This window comes from Schistocerca gregaria, chromosome 10 (genome assembly GCF_023897955.1).
Source record: "Schistocerca gregaria isolate iqSchGreg1 chromosome 10, iqSchGreg1.2, whole genome shotgun sequence".
NCBI classification, from domain to species: domain Eukaryota; kingdom Metazoa; phylum Arthropoda; class Insecta; order Orthoptera; family Acrididae; genus Schistocerca; species Schistocerca gregaria.
This window is the reverse complement of record NC_064929.1, coordinates 196,339,379-196,362,337: the sequence shown is the minus strand read 5'-3', so window position 1 is coordinate 196,362,337 and position 22,959 is coordinate 196,339,379. Positions and strand designations below refer to the sequence as shown.

At 37.9% G+C, this 22,959-nt stretch overlaps 1 protein-coding gene across 1 annotated transcript in view; it reads right to left on the bottom strand.

Annotated features, from left to right (window-relative positions):
• LOC126293396 (DNA topoisomerase 2-binding protein 1-like) overlaps positions 1 to 22,959 on the bottom strand; it is a 113,840-nt gene that overhangs the window by 67,668 nt on the left and 23,213 nt on the right. The window contains exon 2 of the mRNA XM_049986604.1: positions 7,710 to 7,792. Within this exon, the coding sequence (XP_049842561.1) occupies positions 7,710 to 7,792 (83 nt within the window). The remainder of the gene's footprint in view (positions 1 to 7,709; positions 7,793 to 22,959) is intronic.

Here is a 22,959-nt window from a genome sequence, read left to right as displayed (position 1 = left end):
CAAGTTATGACTCCACATAACATTGCAGCAGTTGAAGCCATAGTGAAGGAAAACTGCTGAGTGACACTGAATGAAATTGCAGCATGTTTACAGATTACTCATGGGTCACCACACCACATCGTGAATGATGTGCTCCAGTTTCACAAAGTGTGTGCAAGATGGGTGCCATGGCAGCCGACTCCTGAAATGAGAGAACGACATGTTGCTGCTTGTGAAGAACTTCTTTGTCGCACTCTTAACAAGACGGTGATGGCTTCCTTGCAAAAATCATTACTGGGGACAAAACCTGGGTTCACTTCCACCAACTGGAAATGAAGAGAGTGAGAAAGGAATGGCGCCATTTCTCATCACCAAAACCAAAGAGGTTTCGAACAGAACCACCAGCAGGGAAGGTTATACTGACTCTCTTTTGGGACAAAAAAGGCACTGGAGCATTACATGCCTAGAGGGACCATTGTTACTAGTGCATCATACACAGATCTCCTAAAAAATCATCTACGGCCTACAATCAAATCAAAGCAACGTGGATTGCTGTCAGCAGGTGTCCTTTTGCAACATGACAATGCAAGGCCCCACACTGCCCATACAACAGTTGCAACAATCACAGACCTTCGTTTTGAGTGTCTTCCTCATCCGCCATACTCACCAGACCTTGTCCCAAGTGATTTCCGTATGTTTGGACCACTCAAAGACATAATGGGAGGAAAGAAGTTTCGTTCTGATAAAGAGGTACGCCATGCGGTGCATGAGTGGTTGCGGGGGCTACCAAAAGAATTTTTTTCTAAAGGAATTTATGCACTTTGTAAGTGCTGGTGGACTTGAATTGGGCATGGGGGAGATTATGTTGAAAAGTGATACAGCTTTGTACCACTTCTGCACAATAAATAATATTTAAAAAATGTTTAAGGTTTACATTTGACTCACCCTCAAATTATCAGAACAGGGATATGATAGAATATTCAAAACAAAATCCCTGTTTCAACCACAAATCTATAGTTGTGGTAGGTCATCAAAAACTGTAGACTGATATGTATGTACGTATGAGGTTCTTTCAAAAAATTTTGGAACATTTGTAATTTTGTGCCAATGGTGTGTTGGAGTGAAATGCAATTGGCATCCATGCACATGTCTGTGTTTAATGTGTAACTAACATAAGTTTCACTGTTGTATGTCTGTAAGTTATTGTTTAGTGTTGTATTGAGTAGAACGTCACGTCACACAGTCTGCGAATTTCGAGATGGCAGAGATAGAGGAACAACGCGTCTGAGTTACATTTTTTGTGAAACTCAAGAAAAACCTTTTCAGAGACACACCAAATGACATGGGAAGCCTATGGTAATGAGAGCTTAAGCCATACTCGGTATTATGAATGGTTCACATGGTTTAAATATGGCTGAACAGAAGTTAAAGATCTCCATTATTCAGGATGCCCTTCGACTTCTACCGAAGATGCTCATGTCAGGAACATCAATGAAACTGTGTGTGTCAACCGAAGATTGACTGAGAGATTGCAGAATAATGTAATGTTTTGGCTGGATCTTGTCATGATATCCTGACACAGCATCCTGGGATGCATTGCGTTGCCACCAAGTTTGTTCCACAGTTCATGGGTGAATACTATAAAGACCTTTGCCTTGCTATCTGTGAAGAGGTTTTGGATTGCACAAATGAGAAGGAGGTGCTCCTTTACAGAATCATAAATGGCAATGAGATGTGAGGCTATGGTTATGATGTTGAGACTAAGGCTCGGTCTCCATAATGGGTCAGGAAAGGTTCTCCAAAACTAATAGGTCAGAAAAGGTTCTCCAAAACCAAAAAAAGCCTGTACGGTCAGGTCAAATGTCAAAAGTTATGCTATTAATTTTTTTTAACTTTGATGGTATAGTTCATCATGAATTCATGCCACATGAACAAACTATTAATTGATGGTACTATTGGAGCATGTTGCAATGCCCATCAGAAAAGCTGAGAAGGAAACAGCCTGAAATGAGGAGAGACAATTCATGGCTCTTGCATCAAGATAATGCACCTGCACATTCATCCCAGTTGATGCGTGACTATTGCACAAAAAATGAAATCACTGTGCTGCCCAAGACACTGTACTCTCCAGATCTGGCCCCTGCCAAAGTTGAAAATTTCACTGAAAGGATGAAGAATTGCAATGATAGACGAGGTAAAAGAAAATTTACAGATGGCACTTCACACAATCCAGCAAGAGGCACACCGACACTGCTTCTGGAAGTGGAAAAGGCATTAGGAGCAGTGTATTAATTGTGGAGGAGAATATTTTGAAGGAGGCCATGCACAATAAGTAAAAGGTAAGCACAAAAAAATTTTGCGGGCAAAGTTCTGGTATTTTCTCCTATGTGTGTATGTACATGTGGGTGTAGATGAAAACTTGGCTGTAGATGTAAAAGGATGGGATGATAGGAGAAACAGAACAGAGTTCATTTAATATGCATGAAAGTGTCGCAGAGCTGCCCAACCAACTCCATAGTAATGCACACACAGGAAGATACATGGTGAAGTAACACACAATGGCAAGAGGCAGTATACCAGTGAGTGGCATCATACTGCCACTCTGACTGCAACGTGCACTTCTGAGCACACTTAGAACATTTAGCATTCCTTTTCATGATAGTTTAAACATGGAGAAGCTACTGAGCCACTACAGTGTTAATTATGGATGGTATAAAAAATTAAGTCGGGTGATGCTGGGGGAATTAGATTAAGAAATGAGACACTTAAAGTAGTAAAGGAGTTTTGCTATTTGGGGAGCAAAATAACTGATGATGGTCGAAGTAGAGAGGATGTAAAATGTAGACTGGCAATGGCAAGGAAAGCGTTTCTGAAGAAGAGAAATTTTTTAACATCGAGTATAGATTTAAGTGTCAGGAAGTCGTTTCTGAAAGTATTTGTATGGAGTGTAGCCAAGTATGGAAGTGAAACATGTTTGTTAAATAGTTTGGACAAGAAGAGAATAGAAGCTTTCGAAATGTGGTGCTACAAAAGAATGCTGAAGATTAGATGGGTAGATCACATAACTAATGAGGAGGTATCGAATAGGATTGGGGAGAAGAGGAGTTTGTGCCACAACTTGACTAGAAGAAGGGATCAGTTGGTAGGACATGTTCTGAGGCATCAAGGGATCACCAATTTAGTATTGGAGGGCAGCGTGGAGGGTTAAAATCGTAGAGGGAGACCAAGAGATGAATACACTAAGTAGATTCAGAAGGATGTAGGCTGCAGTAGGTGACTGTGATAGTTTTCCGAGCACATAATTTTATTATGGAGAATCAGAAGTGGAAACTGTGGCACATTGTGGAACCTGCCTCAGTACTGCCATTTACCAGTCCACACAATGGCTAAAGAGCATGGCAATGAGTTAAGACAGAGCACACTTGCAATACCAAAAAGTATATTACAGCTCTCTCTGTGTGCAGAAGGCACCACGCACCTGTCTTTCTACTTGCACATGCAGTAGTGGCAAATGCTATATGAGAGATATTATGCAACACAGTGTGGCTTACAGTTAAAATTCAGAGAGCAACCAAAATACAGGGTGTTTAAAAACAGAATATACATATTATACAGTATTATGTTGTCAAAACGATTGATCACTGTGCCATGGCTCTGTTATTCGAGGAACAGGTACAGTGTCTAGTTTATAATCATTGCCACAAGGTGTTGGTTCTCTTCTGTTTGCTTGGTCACAGTCACATGTTGCAAAATGGTTTCTCTGCAGCAGAAATCACTTGGTGTTCTCAAGTTTGTGAAATGTAATTCAGTGCTTACAGATGAAAGATATTACAGGTTGAGGTATACAACTGATCCTCTGAATGAAAGGAACATTCATGTATGGTGCTGACAGTTCGTAGACACAGGATACGTATCTAAATGAAAGTCTTGGCCATCCTCATGTTTCCAATGAAAATGTTGCATGAATTCAAACCACTTTCCAACAAAATCCTACAAACTCAACTCTTCATGCAAGTGAGAAGTTACAACTGCCTACAACAACAATTTGGTGTAATATGAGACATCAGTTGGGTGTGAAGCTGTAAAAGTTACAGTTGTTACTGGCTTTACATCATGACCACAAATGCAAAAGTGTGAGATTTTCTGAAGAGCTCCAGAATGCTATTGACAAAGAAAACACTTACACAATGCATTGTATTTAGTGATGAGGTGACTTTTCACCTTGAACTTGGGTCCTACAGAACCCACATGCACACATTGAACATGTACAGGATTCACCCGAATCAATGTGTTTTGTGCAATATCCCAGTCATGTGATTACGGCCCATTGTTTTTGCTGGAAACACAGTTAACAGTCATCAGTATCTTACTATGTTACAAAACTCATTGTTTCTGATGCTGAATGTGGACAACTTCATTTTTCTATGAGACATGGGCACCCCCTCACTGGAGTCACCAAGTGTGTAAATATCTGAATAAAACTCAACCTAGCAGTTGGATTGGGCATCAAATAGCCAAAGACTTAGCACTTCTCAGCTGGCCTCCACAGTCACCAGATGTAACACCTCGTGACTTCTCCCTGTTGGGTTTCATTAAGGACGAAATTTTTGTACCAACACTAACACAGAACCTAGAAGAGTTGAAGAACCAGATCCTTACTGCCATAACATCAGTGACAATGGACAATCTTACCAGAGAACAGGAGGAATTCTAGTCTCAATGTGATATTGTTTGTGTCACTGCAGGAGGGTGTATTGAGCATCTGTAATCTAAACATGAGAGATTGGTAAATATGTGTCCCAAGTTTTATACTTCTATGTCTTTCAATTTCAAAAATGTGAGTGTGCAAAGTACCTCTATTCTTTTTGAAATACACTGTACTGTTTCCTCCAACATAAATCTTGTGAAAGGAAAATGGAGGTAAAATTAGAGAGGCTTGGCAACGATCTCTCTTCTCATGCAATATTTGTAACTGGCGGCAAAGGGGAAAAGTAACATCAGAACTGAAACTAATCCCCAACACATACCGTACGGTGTGTAATGGTAATGATCAGTGGCTCACAGTCACTATGTACTACACTTCCTGATACACTCACATAAATGTATTACTTGATACACTGACATATGTCACACATAATAAACATTTGGTTCTTGGTTCTGTGAAAATAAATTGTAAAATATTATTATTTTACTTTACACAAATATAAAAATTTGTAATAAGAAATTATTTCAAAATAAAAATCAAAGCACTAAAAGTTGTGTTAAACACATTTTGCTTTAATTTAGAGGGAAAATTCTGAAACTATATCAGTGATGTTGATAATAGTGATAATAATAATAATAATAATAATAATAATAATAATAATCTTGACAATGTTTGGATTGCAACCTGAAAAGCATTTTTAATGAAAATTTTAGAAAATATTTACACAATTTTTAGCTTTCAGTGTAAAGATTGATATATATAAAGATAAATATCTTTGCATTACAAGTCAAGCATCACTGGTCATTTTAGTCTAACTTTTTGGCATGAGTCATCAGTGCTCTGTAAAGTGGCATGGAATGTTCACACTGTTCTGGTCTGTAATGTGTTCAAGTGCTTTACTACTCAGTCTTGGAAACTGTTATGGAAAGAATAAATTACGTAACTGCTGAAAATCAACAAGGCTCTGCAATATTTTATTTCTAAGATTTATACATCAAAAACCAAATACGTAGAATTCTCCTAGCAAAGCTGGAACATACCTTGAATTTGAATCAGTTTACAGAAACTCCAAGAAAACAACACAAAGCAAATAAGCTAAATATTTTATTTCATTTCAAATATTGCTTTTTAATCATGTGCATTAATTTGCCCCATCTTTCTATTTTGTCGCATGTACATCTGCATAAAGCTTGCCACCAAAGATTGCCTGACAAACAGAAAATCATGTTTTAAATATGGTTAACAGAAGGATGAGATTAGATGTGGTGTGTGGATGTAGAAGTACGAGAGAAGTCAATTATTATCCACAATTTAGTTATATTTTTGTTTATTTCGATAGTACTGTCGTTTTACGTTGATGATGCATGCTTTGGTTATTTGTTGTTATATCTTTGCAATTTCCAAGCTGCTAGGTTAGTTTCGTTGTCACTGCTGTGCTGTTAATCATGGCTGCTCTGCTGTCTATTTGCACCAAAGAAGAGCAACATTCAGTTATCGTTTTTTTGTGGCTAGAAGGTGTATCAGGGGCCGAAATTCATTGAAGACTTTTGGTACAGCACAGAAACAGTGTTTTCCCACAACAGGATGTCTATGAATGGATTAAAAAATTCTGAAATGGTCACACAAGTGTTACACACGATGAATGTGCTGGATGACCGTTTACCGCCACAAATGAAGAAACCACTGAGCATTGACATGAAATGATTCTCTTAGACATATGCTTAACTATTGATGAAGTTGCACACCATCTGCAAATTAATCACAGGTCCGCCTACATAAATTTCATAAAGTCTGTGTAAGATGGGTCCCAAAACAACTCACACAGTTGCATAAAAAACCATGCTTGGACATCTGCAAAAAACATTTGGATCACTATGAAAACAAAAGGGATAACTTCTTAGACAGGATCATTACTGGTGATGAAACCTGGATCCATCATTACAAGCCAGAGAGTAAATGGCTGAGTATGGAATGGAAACATATAAATTCACTGAGCAAGAAAAAGTTTAGGACCCAACCGTCCGCAAGAAAACTGATGCTTACGGTTTTTGGGACGCACATGGTTCAGTATTGGAACATTATGGGGAAAGGGGCACAACAATAAACAGTGTACATTACTGTGAGATGCTTACTTCCACGATAAAGCCTGCAATTTGAAGCAAACACTGAGGAATGGTGTCAAAAGATGTTGTGTTGTTGCACAATAATGCCCATCTGCATACTGTTGCTCACACTGCTGAAACACTCCAGAAATTCAAAATTGAAGTACTGGGTCATCCTCCATATTGTCCCAATCTTGCCCCTTTTGACTATCACTTGTTTAGTCCACTCAAACAGACATTAAGGGGCCGTCGATTTGCCTCAGATGAAGCAGTGCATTCCTGGCTCGCAGCTCAACAAAGAATCTTCTTTTATGAGGGCATCAGGAAGTTTGTACAATGATGGACCAAGTGCATTGAAACACAAGGAGACTATGTCGAAAAATGATGTTCTTGCGAGTTTCCTATTTGATTACAATAAAATTTTATAACTACTTTGCGGATAATAATTGACTTACCCTTGTATATGTAGATATTGACAATTACTCATGATTAATTCTGCAAATGGCTAAATTACAATCTGAAGGGCTGCACACACATAATTATACATGCCACTAACATATTACAAATCATAAACTCATGTACGTACACCTACACATGAATCAACACATGTACAGTGAATGGTATTCATTATTTAAAAAAGGAAAATAAGACTCATTTATAGCTGCCACAGTAAAACGATGCTACGCCAAGTGTTATCTTATATGAAAATAGCATAAACAGAACAACCAAATTTAAATAAATCTATTCATGAAACAGAAAGTGACAAGTCTGAATTTTTAAAAGAACACAGTTACACTGAAAATATAGTAGCTTCAATTAGTAAATGATTTTTCTTACCTGGCCAAAACAAACAGTCCTGTTCATTTTCACAGTAAGTGTCTCATAAGAAATGTGCAAGAATATTTTGATGGTTTGAAACTTACCTTGCAGCCATCCAGGAAAGGTCCAGCCTCCTTTGCATCTGCCAATGCCAATTTATTGACAACTTCCATATATTTTGGAGGGGCTGAAACAGAAATTTTTAATATAATTTTTAAATTTTTGTATTCCTTAATAATTGACAACTCTCTCTCTCTCTCTCTCTCTCTCTCTCTCTCTCTCTCTCTCTCTCTCTCTCACTCACACACACACACACACACACACACACACACACACACACACACACACACACACACACACACACACTACCTTTGGGGGTGAAAATTACAAGTTTAGCAGTTAAGCTATAGTAGCCAAAATCAAGCTGTTGGTGCATCATATGGGTTGTAGGACAAAGGTCCCTGAGACTTTTCCATTCCTCAAGTTTCATCCACCCAATGGATACCTTCTGAGGTAGTCCAGGTTCAAATAAGTCTGGCTGACGGACATGTCAGATATCAGATAGTGACATACATTACTGTGGAAAAGGGATGTGGTCAAAATTTACACATGATCAGCAGAGATAATCCTCATCAGAGATTAAACATAACTTTCTATTGTTGTCTGTCCTAAATAAAATTTATGTATTAGTTCTGTAAAACCACTGTGCATATAGCACTAAATTTCATGGCTGCTTCTTTCCTGATAAAATGATACCCATGTTTACATATTTCCATAGCTTCTCTATATAGCATTGGATAATAGTTCTTCAGTTTAGCTAAATTCTGGTTTCAAAAAAATTCACTTCATGACTTCCTGACTGACGAGCATGTTCAGCTATGGCTGATTTTTCTCTGTTCCCTACTTGCCAAAGACATTTATGTCTTTTCAGCTGCATATTCACAGTTATCTTGGTAATTCCAATATAAACCTCACAACACATACACAGAATTTGATATATCCCGCATGCTGAGAGCGGAGGGCATTTATCCTTTACAGATTGGAGTGCATAACAAATTTTCTTCATTGTTCTAAAAATCAACCTGATGTTACATTTCTGTTAGAGCCTTCTGATATGATCAGTTAATTTTTTAATAAAGTTTTTTAAAAATTATGTTTTACATCATTGTATTTTATCATTGTTCTTTGGACTGCTGCAGTTTGGCCTTAGAAACATGCATTTGTTTCTTTTCCTAAACAGCCTGCTTCAGATGTTTTAATTCAGCATCCAGGCATAGCAGAGCATGCCTTTCATACAAGAAATCACAAAGTGAGGTTTTTCTAAATACATTTTTTTTTGTAAAATGACAGGCTATTACCCATGACTATATAGAGAAGCCATTGAAAAATATAAACCTGGTTATAATTTTAACAGAAATGAAGAAGCCATGATGTTTAGTTGTACTTGGACATAAGCTCTACACAAGCAAGCGCCTTTTCCTCAGTATTTATGTCATTCTCCAAAATCCAACCTTTCAGTTGGCAGACTCAACTGACATAGGAGCATCTCTGAAGAAGTCTAGTGCAGTTCTGGATGAAATGTTGGGTACAGAAAAGTTCCAAGGAACACTGCCACACAGTGTGGAAGAATCGCCTGCAGCTGAGACATCCGGTCATGAAAGCCATCAATGTATAGCAAAACTGAAGTTTCGTCTATGAATGCTTAACTCCTCAATCCACACAGTATCTTTTCTCATATCACTTTTTACTGAAGACACAGTTCCTTATTGGGATATAGATAATGGAGCAAATAATGGCAGCTCATCGTGCAGTTGATGTATAGAATTGTTGATAGATGCAAAACCAGACTGAACACAACAAGATACTGAATGATGTCCTTGTCTAGAGATAACGTAGTATAATGACTGACACACACACACACACACACACACACACACACACACACACACACACACACACACACACACACACACACGTATGCTCACCCAAAGCCGCATTCGCACCGACAGGGGAGGTTGATTTTAAATACAGATAGCACAGGGTCAGAATAAGCCATACAATTCAAGAACATTATGCTCAGTGAGGTGTTCCATAACTGAGTGGTGAACTCTAGTCTCGGTCACAGACTAGGTGTTTTCATTCATTGGGATCAACACTGGTGGTACAATGCAACTGATTTCATGTGTGGACCTTAGAGATCAGAAGTGGAGCTATATGAGTTTAATATAGAGCGGTCCATACACAAAAATCAAGGTGCTGCTGTTATGTCAGTGTTAGGCTTACTTTCTTCTTTCCCACTGTAGTTTTGCTAGTATGATGAGACAAAGGATGGTGGTGCTGTGGTCGCTTCATACCATTAATTTGCTCTCTCTTACTGAAATGAGCTGCGTTAAGCTAGCCGTGGCTTAGTACGGAAGTTGTGTACATGATGATAATGTTGTAAAGTACAAGTGGCATTCAATAAGTAATGCAACACTTTTTTCTATGCCAATTTTGGTTGGAAAAATGCAGAATTTGTTGTGAGACATTGTGGAATATTCCCACTTCTTCCCCTATACTTTTACAAAGTTCTGTTATATGGTGACATTATACATAGCCTTCAAAATGGCATCTATAATAGAGGTGTATTCCAAGCAGAGAGCCATCAGTGAGTTTCTTTGTGTGGAAAAGCAGAGTGTCACAGATATTCATAGGTGATTGCAGAATGTCTACAGATATATGACACTGAATAAAAGCACGATGAGTCATTGGGTGAGGTGTCTGTCATCATTGTAACAAGGTCGTGAAAACTCGTCCGATCACCCATGTTCTGGCCAGCTGCATTTAGCAATGTTGGAACAAGCAGACACTCTCATTTGAGATGATCAAAGAATCAAAATCAAATACCTCGCTGCTCAACTGGATTTCTCTGTTGGTAGTGCCGAGAGACTTGTCCACGGGTTATGGTACTCAAAGGTGCAGGCCGTCTGGATTCCTCGCTGCCTAACATAAGACCATCAAGAACAGTGAAGGACTATCTGTGCAGTATTGTTAGGGTATTATGAGACTAGTTGAGACAATTTTGTGCTGAGCATCTCCCAGGTGATGAAGCATGGGTTCATATCTTTGAACCAGAAACAAAACAGCAATCCACAGTTCTGCGCCACACAACCTCCCCACTTAAGAAAAAGTTAAAGGATGAACCCTCAGCTGGTAAAGTCATGGTGATGGTCTTCTGGGACTCTGAAGGGGTCACTGTGTTTGATGTTCTTCCTCAAGGTGCAACAATCAACTCTCAAATGCATTGTGCGACCCTCATGAAATTGAAGAAATAATTTCAACATGTTCGTCACCGCAAAAATGGAAACAAATTTCTCAATCTCTATGATGGAGTTACACCTTACATTAGTCTGCTCACCAAAGATGAGCTCACGAAACTCACCCACCCTACAGCCTGGATCTCGAACCTTCATACGTCCATCTGTGTGGCCTAATGGAGGATGCACTCAGTGTGAAGCATGTGGATGATGGGGAGGTTATTTATGCACTAGAATGCTGGCTCCAACAACTATCAGTAGAGTGATATCGTGCAGGTGTACAGGCCCTTCCAGTTACATGGTGTAAGACCATCACATTAAACAGAGGTTGTGTTAAAAAATAAGGTTTTGTAGCCAAAAGAAAGGGGAATAATATGATATATTGGATCCAGAATAGATTCAACCTGCTTTTGGGGAAAATGGTTGCATTATTTATTGTATGAATCCTTTGGCACTGACAGGGTAAAGTTACCGATTGTTTGGAACAGTTGACATCTATCAAAGCTGTGTTTTGTGAGACTGTAGAGAGTGAAAAACCAAAATTAAGTGATGCAGTGATAAAATTGCAAATGAATGTCATTAGAAGAAGTACGGTGCCTGGAAAAAGTCTGATGCTACAGTCCATGCTTCAGATGAAGAACATACAGAATTTGTCCAATGCACACAAAATGCTTGTGTTCTTGCTTATTTCACCTCCATCACGTAAAAATGAAAACTGGGCACAATGCAACACTGCTGTTATGTCCTTATGACAAAAATGCACACTGTTTGTCTATTCTTTTGGTCATATCAACCTGCATTTGTGGGATAATAGCAAGTTCTGTAGCTTGTCATTCATTTATGTAATTTTTATGACGACAACTGTAAACTTATTTAATCATTAATCACCATTTAGAGAAAACACTTCATCCTTGTGTACTGTTTTCTTGTACTGTCATCATACATTCATTAGACATTCTCTGAGTAAATACTACAATAAATTTACAGCACTTTTCAAAAAGTATATACATACTGTTATGGCACAGAATAGTAAGGGGTTGAAAATTACAAAATTTGATCAAAACTCGTTCACCTTGCTACAAGCAAAGTGTGGTCATGTCAGAGGCAGTGACAGAACCAGGAGGTAAGAGGTATGTCGCAAGTGGATCAGACCTCAGCACCTTATAACACTGTGCCAAGAGAGAGAGGGGGGCAAAGCCAGAATAAAAAAGCATGGGACAGAAAAATCAATGGAAATGTGACACAAATTTGTTATCTCATAAGAGATGTTGAAAGAAACTGTACGTATTTCACAAGAACCAGTATCAGAGAACCTAAACAGCAGTTAAGAGCCTGTTAAGTGAATATAGCAGTATATTTTTGATATTCCGCCCCCCCCCCCCCCTCTCTCTCTCTCTCTCTCTCTCTCTCTCTCTCTCTCTCTCTCTCTCACACACACACACACACACACACACACACCATTTCTAGAAGGTTTCTACAATGAATTTAGACACATTTACTGTTAGTATGACAATTATTATTCAATATATGACATAAATTACAAAGCTCAATTACATGTATGTCCTATAGGTTCATAGACATCTGAAGTCAGTTACAAGATGAGAAAGACTTAACTTCTGAATTTTTTGTTTCACAAAAAAATGAATGAAATTTACAGATTTTCTTTGACATTTCGCATATACAGTGAGTGAGTGAGAGAGAGTGAGAGAGTGAGAGTGAGAGTGAGAGTGAGAGAGAGAGAGAGAGAGAGAGAGAGAGAGAGAGAGAGAGAGAGAGAGAACAGAACAATTTTAACAATATTCACTGCTACCTTAGCAGTTACTGTATTGGTGGGACTCGACATAATAATAGCCATGTCAATGTCACAAATCCTTGGCCACACTTGCAACCTTGTGTACTCACTCTTGTTTCTATGCTGGTACAGTCCACTTGTACTCAATAACAGATTCAAGTGAGAAGTTTTCAGTTAAATAGGCAGCAGCAGACTCTCGCAAGGTGACTCTCTGAGCATATAGAGATGGCGGGTTCAAAGATGATGTCATAGGATCTGTAATGTATCCTTTCTTCCTGACAGATAATACAGTCAGGAAAATAATTAAACTGAGTAAAACATATGTAGCATAAATAAAGGTTTGCCTTGGGAATGACAAGTTGCAAATGCAATGGTATGATGTGGGCACTATAACAACACACATCAATAAGTAATCACTTATCTTGTTATATTGTATCATGTTCATTGTATTGTGTAGGTCATCGGTTGTTATCTTTCCTAGATCAGGCCCTGGTGGTTATTGCACATGGTCGCTGATTGAAAACTTTTTGACCATGGAAGTAGTAAACTGACTTCCACTTAATAACTGGTAATAAGTATTAATTTAGACTTCATAGAAAAGAATATGCAGGTTCTGCTTTTTAAGAACGCAGTATTTAAATGGCATGATGCAATAAGCTATCGGTCATTCTGCCTTCAAACAGTGCACACACAATTGCCGACACATTCATCTGCAATATGAAATTCATACAGTAAAATTAATACATCATTTCTAAAAGGTTTCTACAATAAATTCAAACAGATTTACTGTTAGTATGACAATTATTATTCAATATATGACATAAATTATATAGCTCAATTACATGCATGTCCTTTAGGTTCATTGACATCTCAAGTTAGCTACAAGAAGAGGAAGACCTCACTTCTGAATCTTTTGTTTCATAAAAAATTTAATGAGGTTTACATTTTGCGTATACAGTGCCTTTGAATTACAACTAGTAGTCATTCTGTAGTCCTTGATGTTATATACATATTTTACAAAGTTGTCCTCTTACAGATTAATTATTTCATCATAAGAATTTTATCAGCATCATCATTTAAGACTGATTATGCCTTTCAGCGTTCAGTCTGGAGCATAGCCCCCTTATAAAATTCCTCCAAGATCCCCTATTCAGTGCTAACATTGGTGCCTCTTCTGATGTTAAACCTATTACTTCAAAATCATTCTTAACCGAGTCCAGGTACCTTCTCCTTGGTCTGCCCCGACTCCTCCTACCCTCTACTGCCGAACCCATGAGTCTCTTGGGTAACCTTGCTTCTCCCTTGCTTGTAACATGACCCCACCATCTAATCCTGTTCATCCTGACTGCTACATCTATAGAGTTCATTCCCAGTTTTTCTTTGATTTCCTCATTGTGGGCACCCTCCTGCCATTGTTCCCATCTGCTAGTACCTGCTATCATCCTAGCTACTTTCATATCCGTAACCTCAACCTTGTTGATAAGGTAACCTGAATCCACCCAGCTTTCGCTCCCATACAACAAAGTTGGTCGAAAGATTGAACGGTGCACAGATAACTTAGTCTTGGTACTGACTTCCTTCTTGCAGAAGAGAGTAGATCGTAGCTGAGCGCTCACTGCATTACCTTTGCTACACCTCACTTCCAGTTCTTTCACTATGTTGCCATCCTGTGAGAATATGCATCCTAAGTACTTGAAACTGTCCACCTGTTCTAACTTTGTTCCTCCTATTTGGCACTCAATCCGTTTATATCTCTTTCTCACTGACATTACTTTCGTTTTGGAGATGCTAATCTTCATACCACAGTCCTTACATTTCTGATATAGCTCTGAAATATTACTTTGAAAACTTTCAATCAAATCTGCCATCACAACTAAGTCATCCGCATATACAAGACTGCTTATTTTGTGTTCACATATCTTGATCTCACCCAGCCAGTCTATTGTTTTCAACATATGATCCATAAATAATATGAACAACAGTGGAGACAGGTTGCAGCCTTGTCTTACCCCTGAAACTACTCTGAACCATGAACTAAATTTACCGTCAACTCTAACTGCTGCCTGACTATCCATGTAAAGACCTCTAATTGCTTGCAAAAGTTTGCATCCTATTCCATAATCTCTTAGAACAGACAATAACTTCCTCCTAGGAACCCGGTCATATGCCTTTTCTAGATCTATAAAGCATAGATACAGTTCCCTGTTCCACTCATAACACTTCTCTATTATTTGCCGTACTAAAGATCTGGTCCTGACAACCTCTAAGAGGCCTAAACCCACACTGATTTTCATCCAATTGGTCCTCAACAAATACTTGCACTTTCCTTTCAACAATACCTGAGATGATTGTACCCACAATGCTGATTAAAGAGATACCTCTGTAATTGTTACAATCTTTTTTGTTTCCATGTTTAAAGATTGGTGTGATTACTGCTTTTCTCCAGTCTGATGGAACCTGTCCCGACTACCCAGGCCATTTTAATTATCCTTTAAATTTTAAAAATTGAAAAATAATATATATTTTACAAGATATGTTTCGGACCCAGAAGTAAGTTCCAAACGAGTATACCAAGCTCATTTCTGATCTCTAGTGACACTACATCAAATAAGACTGACTGACAGGACTGGAACAGATAGTGCTGGGTGGATGTGTACAAAAAAAAAACCAGTACATGAAGACAAGAATATATTAACATACAAACAAAATAAGTGAGACTTAGCTTAAGAGCTGAGTGAAATATATATTCACACATGGTACAGCAAAAGACAATAGTTTGAACCATATTTTCATAATTTTTTCAAAATAATTCTCATTTTTATAAAACTGGTCAAAAGGAAGTAAGAATAGAGAGACTGGTGATTTTACATATTGCCCAATGATGTAAAATGTCTGGCAGGTGACAAAGGTAACATGTCACAGATTCTATGCCCCGACTCTCAATATACAGGAATGAAGATTTATAATAAAATAAAAGGGAACAGTTTATGGCAGAAGAAGGTTGTGACATCTGCTCAGTGAATGACTGATGTTCAATGTTACTTTTAAAATATATATGAATTTTTCATATAAAATCACTTCACTTGAGTATCTAGAGTATTGTTCATATATACAGGGTATCCATAATCAAAGTCCCAGTTTCAAAATACTGTAGAAAGAGAACCACTGCTCAGAATGACATCAAATTTGAACAGAATGTTATTCACACAGTGGAAAATGTCATGGAACAAAAAACATTAATGAAAATTTGGCCAATAGGTGGAGCTATAAGTGTTAACATAAATGAACCTCACATAATGTCATGGCATTTTTCTGACAAGCCTGTTCGACTGCTGCATCAGCAGCCTTATTGCCACTGCTAACAATATGCCCATTAACTGAGAGGAACGACAGCTCTTTATGCAGCTTTTGCAGAGCAAAAGGCATCCTAAATATTACAAATGAACTATCCTGGATATTCTCAAAAGCAATCTGTGAGTTCAGCAGATGAGTATCACATATGACCTTACGCAAAACACACTGCACCTATGGGCAAATGATCCTTAAAACGCTGTGTGGAGAAACAGTGTTACAGAACACACAGTTGCCTCACTTCAGACTATCTACGTATACTGAAGCATTGTTAGTTTGCTCATTTAAAACACAAAGGAGTTTACATTAGTAGATAAAATTTACTGTATCCTATTTGCTGTATGATTAACTTAAATCATATGATGAAGAAGACCACAAAGAAATTAAAGTGAAGTGGAAGTGTATTAAAGATTTAGTGGCTAAGGATAAAATGCAGACAGATTGTACAGTGACCCAAAAAACCATTAACATTTGAAAATTCAATACTTCACTGAATAATGTAGGTAGAGGGGAATAACTGATGGACATGATTAAAATGACATGGGGTTTATCGAAACAAAATAAAGTGCACAAAATGACTAACACATGGTGCTTCACACGATACAAAATCGATAATCAGCTTAACAAATGATTTTTAGCAAAAGTGACGATCTTTATAAAAAGTGGTCAACATGTCAGCTGTCATTCACCAAGAACACCTGTAGTTGAGGGACAATGTTGTGAACAACACTGTACATCCTATCAATAGTTACTGTGAGAAATTGCTGTCAGGTGTTGTCTTTATCATCCCTAATGAGGTCGGATAATTGTGGTAGACTTGTGACCAAAACCAATAATCACACAGATGAGGGCCGGGAGCCTGGGAAGTCAAGCATGGGCGGCCAGTGTGGCTGAGCGGTTCTAGGCACTTCAGTCTGGAACCGCACGACCGCTACGGTTGCAGGTTCGAATCCTGTCTCAGGCATGGATGTGTGTGATGTCTTTAGGTTAGTTAGGTTTAAGTAGTTCTAAGTCTAGGGGACTGATGACCTCAGCTGTTAAGTCCCATAGTGCTCAGAGCATTTGAGCCATTTAGTCAAGCATGATGGAAGTGGCAGCTCAGCACACGATTTTCACCAAACGACATGCGAAAGGGATCTTCCACACGTGTAGCAATATGGGGTGGAGCACCATCCTGCAAAAAAGTCTTAGTTTCCAGCAGGTGTTTATCGGCCAGGCTAGGGATGATCCGACTCGCTCTCTCGCTATAGCTTATTTTATAAATGATTCTCATGTGGTGTCACTGACGTGTTGCTAGCCAGCTCTACCTGTTGGCCAGTTCTTGCATTCATTTTTGATTACAATAAAACCTCAGGAATTTATGTCAATTTTTACCTCTCAACCTACATCTCGTGTATTAGTACAGTTTCAAATGTTAATGGGCTTTTGGGTCTCCCTGAACATTAGTATACAAAATTTGCATGAATGCGCAGTGACAACCTTCAGTGTGGATGCACACTTCATCCAACTTCCAGTGGCAATCTAAAATACGTGAGCATGGAAGACATGGGCGGGACTGTGGACAGTGGTGCTAGTTGGGAGCGTGGGTCAGACCAGGGAGAACGACGAGACAGTCCGTGAATTTGCGATAAGCACTGTGTCTGGGTAGTGCAAACTGCCTGATAAGCAGTTCCCAGGCTTGCATCCTGGCTCGGCATGCATTTTTCACTCAGTGCCACTGATTTTTCATAAAGTTCCAATGCAGCTGATTTAACTGCACCCAATTTGCTGTACAATTTCTTCAAATATCTACCTCGGGTGATGAAGAAGTCTGTCAACAAGTTAAAATGCAGTGAAGGTATATTAAAATGTATTGGCTGTTGGTGAAATTCGTGCAACATGTACTTCAGAAAGAAAATGTAAAGTCTGTACTGGCAGTCCACTCCTGAAAAACCTCCAAAGTGTCACCTGCAGCTTACGAGTTACCACTCTGAGGCTGGGAGAAAAAAATTACATCACATGGCCATCAACAAACAGTGAGCATTTAGCTGGCCCCTATTGTATTGGGTACAGTTTATAATTGCAGCAATAAAGATAATACTCTGCATGCATTCTGCACCATTCTACTGTGTAAATTTGCCTGAAGCTATTTTCGCAGCACTGCAATGGAAATAGTTTTCTGTAAGAAAGGATTGTAGGGAAAGTGGGAATGGACGCAGAAGCCCCAGTTGTGAAATTAACTTGAGATATGATCTCTCCATTTTCTGTTATATGCCTTTTTGCTAACGAATGTACGCACTGTAGTGGGGCAGAATTTCTGAGCCCACCGCTACCTCTGCTACCTAAGAGAGATGAATATGCATAAAAATATGATTGAAGAGTATTTACTCACCAAGATTTTGTGAAATAAATAGATAAATCTGTATTTTTATGTTAAATGAAAAGGGACTAGAACAACACAAATGTGTGTACTTCATTGGAGTGGATCACTGCTGCACCACTCTGACACCTTTACCCAGCAGCCCTTAATCACGAGAAGATACAGACATTTTGTTCTGAGTATCTATGTCCGTTGTTTTTCACTGTATAAAAAAAGATGAAAAATCTTGTATGAACTTAACTTTGGAAATGTTCAGTCTTCCAGTTATACCTAGTAACAAAAAGGTTTTCCATTTGGAAGACAGTGTAACTGAGATTATGACACACTTCTGCCAATCACTATGTTTGATTACTATGAACAGTGAAAATAAATACTTTGTTCGTGGAGTGATAAATCTTAACTATGCCACCTGAAAAATTTATTTGGGAAACAATTGTTTCATCTTATTGAAAGCTTTACAGATTGCTGAACGAAACAAAAGGTTTATTACAGTTATAAAAGTGAAGCAATCAAAGGAAATATACTGCTCTATCAGTAAAGTGGAAAGAACCGACATATATGAGGTCTATTAGTTTTTACATATTAAAAGTTTGGTTAACAGACAGAAAATCTATACATGTCATGGAAATGCCGTGTGACTAGGGCCTCCTGTCGGGCAGACTGTTTGCCTGGTGCAAGTCTTTCGAGTTGATGCCACATCGGCAACTAGCATGTCGATGGGGATGAAATGATGATGGGAAGGACAACACAACACCCAGTCCCTGTGCGAAGAAGATCTCCAACCCAGCCGGGAATCGAACCCGGGCCGTTAGGTATGACATTCCATCATGCTGAACACTCAGCTACCAAGGGCGGACTTTAACATTTTATGAAAAATGATGGAATCAGTTTAACTGACATCTGGTGAAAGAAAATGTCATCTTTATTTGAAGCTACTGCAATAAATGTGTAAAGAACACAATTATTTCAGGTTGACACTACAGCAATTAAAAGTAAACATCATTCTGAGGCTGACATCTTACGTTGTCTGTCAAATGCAAAAATTATCTAGATACTAACAATGAATATTCCTGACAAGCACTTAGATATGGAGTGGAATCATATTTACATACAATTATATAGTAAAAAAATATATACAGGACCAACACAATTTTCATGGTGCACCAGCCCACGGTCACAAAAAACAAGGTCTATTATAGCACTATGATTTGTTTCATGAATTTGAAAGCTTCCTGGAGAGTCATTTCTTGATGGCTCATGTTGCTCGGGATTAAGCAGTAGTTACTGCATCTGGTCTGGAAGCAACTGACTTTCTATGACTTGCAAGCCACTAGTTGTCTCAAAAAGCACCAGCTACCTACTCATAACATCAACAACTGTGTATCTCATTAACACGTAGCTTCCTTCAAGGCAGATTTTTTCCTTCAAATACAAGTTTGTCCCATTCTTAAATCTGAGTAGTTATACTGAGATTCCCTTTCTTGGAAGCCCATAACATTCCACAAACATTCCCAATAATGGTTGCTGAAGAATGCCCCGAGTTGTGGCATTAAACAGCCTCCAGCTAAGAAATTTCAGGCACGCCAAACCTGTAATCAGACAGGACATCAATTACATTCTGTCTCCACCATTTCAAATGGCTTTATTCAAATACATGCATGCTAAAGCACCTTTGCCTCACAAAGATGGTGGTGATTAAATAGTTCAGTATTTCAAGAAGCTCATATCTGCTGGAAGGAAGATTAAGGTTAATGTTCCACAGACTTCATGGAATTGCAATAGCATAAAAACTTAAGTTTTATTATACTGATGGCATTATAGTCAACTGGTTCAAATCATACTTAAACAGAATGCAAAAAGTTATGCTGAATAATCAAACGATGTTGGAAAGGTACTAAATTTTAGTGACTCGGGAGAAATCACAAAAAGGAGATCCACAAGGCTCAAGTTTGGATCCACTCCTCTGCCTGACATATGTGAGTGACCTTCCACTCAAACATTCAACAAGGAGAATTGGTACTTTTTAAGACAATACCGGTGTCATAATAAATCCCATCAGAGAGAAAGCAATGGAAAAGACTGTTAATGACATTTTACAAAGAATTATTACGTGGTCCTCTGAAAATGTCCTATCCTTAAATTTTGAGGAAACACACTATACTCAGTTCTGTTTGACAAATAGAGTAATATCAACAAATGATATAGCACATGAACAGGAGTCAGTACACACTGATGAAAACTTGAACTGGAAGAAGCATATTACTGAGCTTCTCAAAAAATTAAATTCAGCTACTTTTGCTCTTTGTGTAACTGCTAGACTTGGAAGCAAATGAAACAACCTCCTGAGATATTTAATACATTTCCAAATACTAATTTATGGAATAATTACCGGGGGAACATCACTCTGACTGCAAAAAAATGGTCAGTAAGAATAATATGACACAAACAAAAATCGCAAAAAAGTTCTATGCTATCATGTCTGAACACAAATGGGAATATTATTCACAAATTTGTTTCTCTAAGTTACTTTTGAACCATTCTTAGAGGAGAAATATGAACTTCGAAGTTGACAACGCTATCGGTTGATGTTTTTTTCATTCTGTGACAAACGTCATATGTGCTGCTGAATTTGTTTACTTCAAACTTTGAAAATACCAGTCTAAACTGTGTTGTTTTAATTGAAGGACATGGTAAGCAAATTTGCAGTTCCATTTCATTAACAAAAGGCTCAGATTTAAAATATACTTTTAACATGACTTGTCTTTTGGCTAATTGAAAATGTTGGGACTTGTTTTTGGGGTTACTAAGGTGAACAAAACAGTTGTCATCACTGTTTTCTCAGAAAAAACTAAGAATCTGACAGAATTGGAAAACCACCTGTCACTACTCTCAGCTCAGGGGATTATGTTGTGGTTGATGTATATGGAAAATGGAAGCAGTCATTTAGATTGTATACATGCAAAATTTGTTATTTGGAAGGCAGGGATTACATTGATTTTTTAAGCAAAAAGACCAATTAAACATTTTTAACAGATGAGGAGCCATATAGTTTTTAATGAAGGAGATACTGTTTGAAAGCTCTTCGTTACTTCTAGGGGTGCGAGTTGTAGATTCAAAGACCTCATTTTTAAACTGATGCCAGGAACTTAACATATTAATAAACAAACCAGAATCATCAATTTAATGTTAAAACAAAGTAGCCTACTCAGTTCTTTTATTGATTGAAACCTTTTCTGAACCAGGTAAATTTCGTTTCTTATTCTCCTGGATTCAAAACACATTTGCCATGTCCTTACTCAACTCAGAGACCAATAATAAGGTTAAAACTGCTGTTTCTATTCACTACTCTGTTTGGGGTGGATGAAAACACCTCATTTTTATTTCTTTATGTTATAATACTAGGTCCCAAACCTAATTGTCAGTTTAAAGCTAAGAAGAAGCCCTATAACCCCATTTAATTTTGATTTTCATACATATTTTTAAAATTATCAATTCTTTCTTTTGAAGTTGAGAACTGTTTCTATTCACCCACTTTACAGTACAGAGTTCAATTAAAATTCATTTCATATTTATTATAAATGTAAGTTTACAGGTAAAAACAAATGTAATATAAAAAATTTCCTATTTCTGTGCTAGTTTCTTTTGGTAGCTCACAGAAGGATTTAAAAGTGGTACTGTAGCTAAGAAGCTTCATAAATTTGGCGACCAGTGCTCTGGAGGATCGAGCAACAGATACTGCAAAATAATGAGCGACAATTTCTTTGACATGAATCATTGATGAAATCGGAAAATAAACCAAAAACTTGACATTTTACTTTCCATGCAAACTCGGCAGTGCTTCACAATTGCCAAATATGTATGGGAACTGGATACATATCCAAATCACCTTCCCCCTCCCCTCCCTTCTCATCTTATCTCCCCCCCTGTCTCTCTCTCTCTCTCTCTCTCTCTCTCTCTCTCTCTCTCTCTCTCTCTCTCTGATGTTAAGCATTGTTTATTGTTATTGCACATGAAACCTCGACTGGCAATGAAGTCATGTAAATGAATGGGTAAATCGGTTAGAAACAATGGCATATGGGGTACGAGGGAGACCTCTCCAGCTTCTGGATCTGTGTAGATAAGTTTCAATGACAGTATTTCGTATAGTTTTAATCAGTGAATGCATAAGAGTGCCAGTTTTGGACAATTCAGATTCTAACCATAAGCCGATAAGCCATAATACAACTTTCATGTTTTTTGTGAAAACTGATTGTGAGGAAGAAAACACCACAGCATATTGCTGTGTAGAATTTTTGTGCAAAATTATGAATAAGAAGAAGGAATATAAATAGGGGAAGCAATTTGTCTAATAATTTAAATGCCCTGCTACAGCAGTTAAAACTGTTAGTGAAAATGAAAACCAAAACAAAACTGCACATTTTCACAGCACAGCACAGCATTCTCCTCCTTGAATTCAGTTTTAAAAGAAAAGCTGAACACACTTGTTTTAAAAAAATATAGCTTATACCTTTATTAATGTTTATCATCGTGTAATTCTTTCGAGTAAATTGGTCATG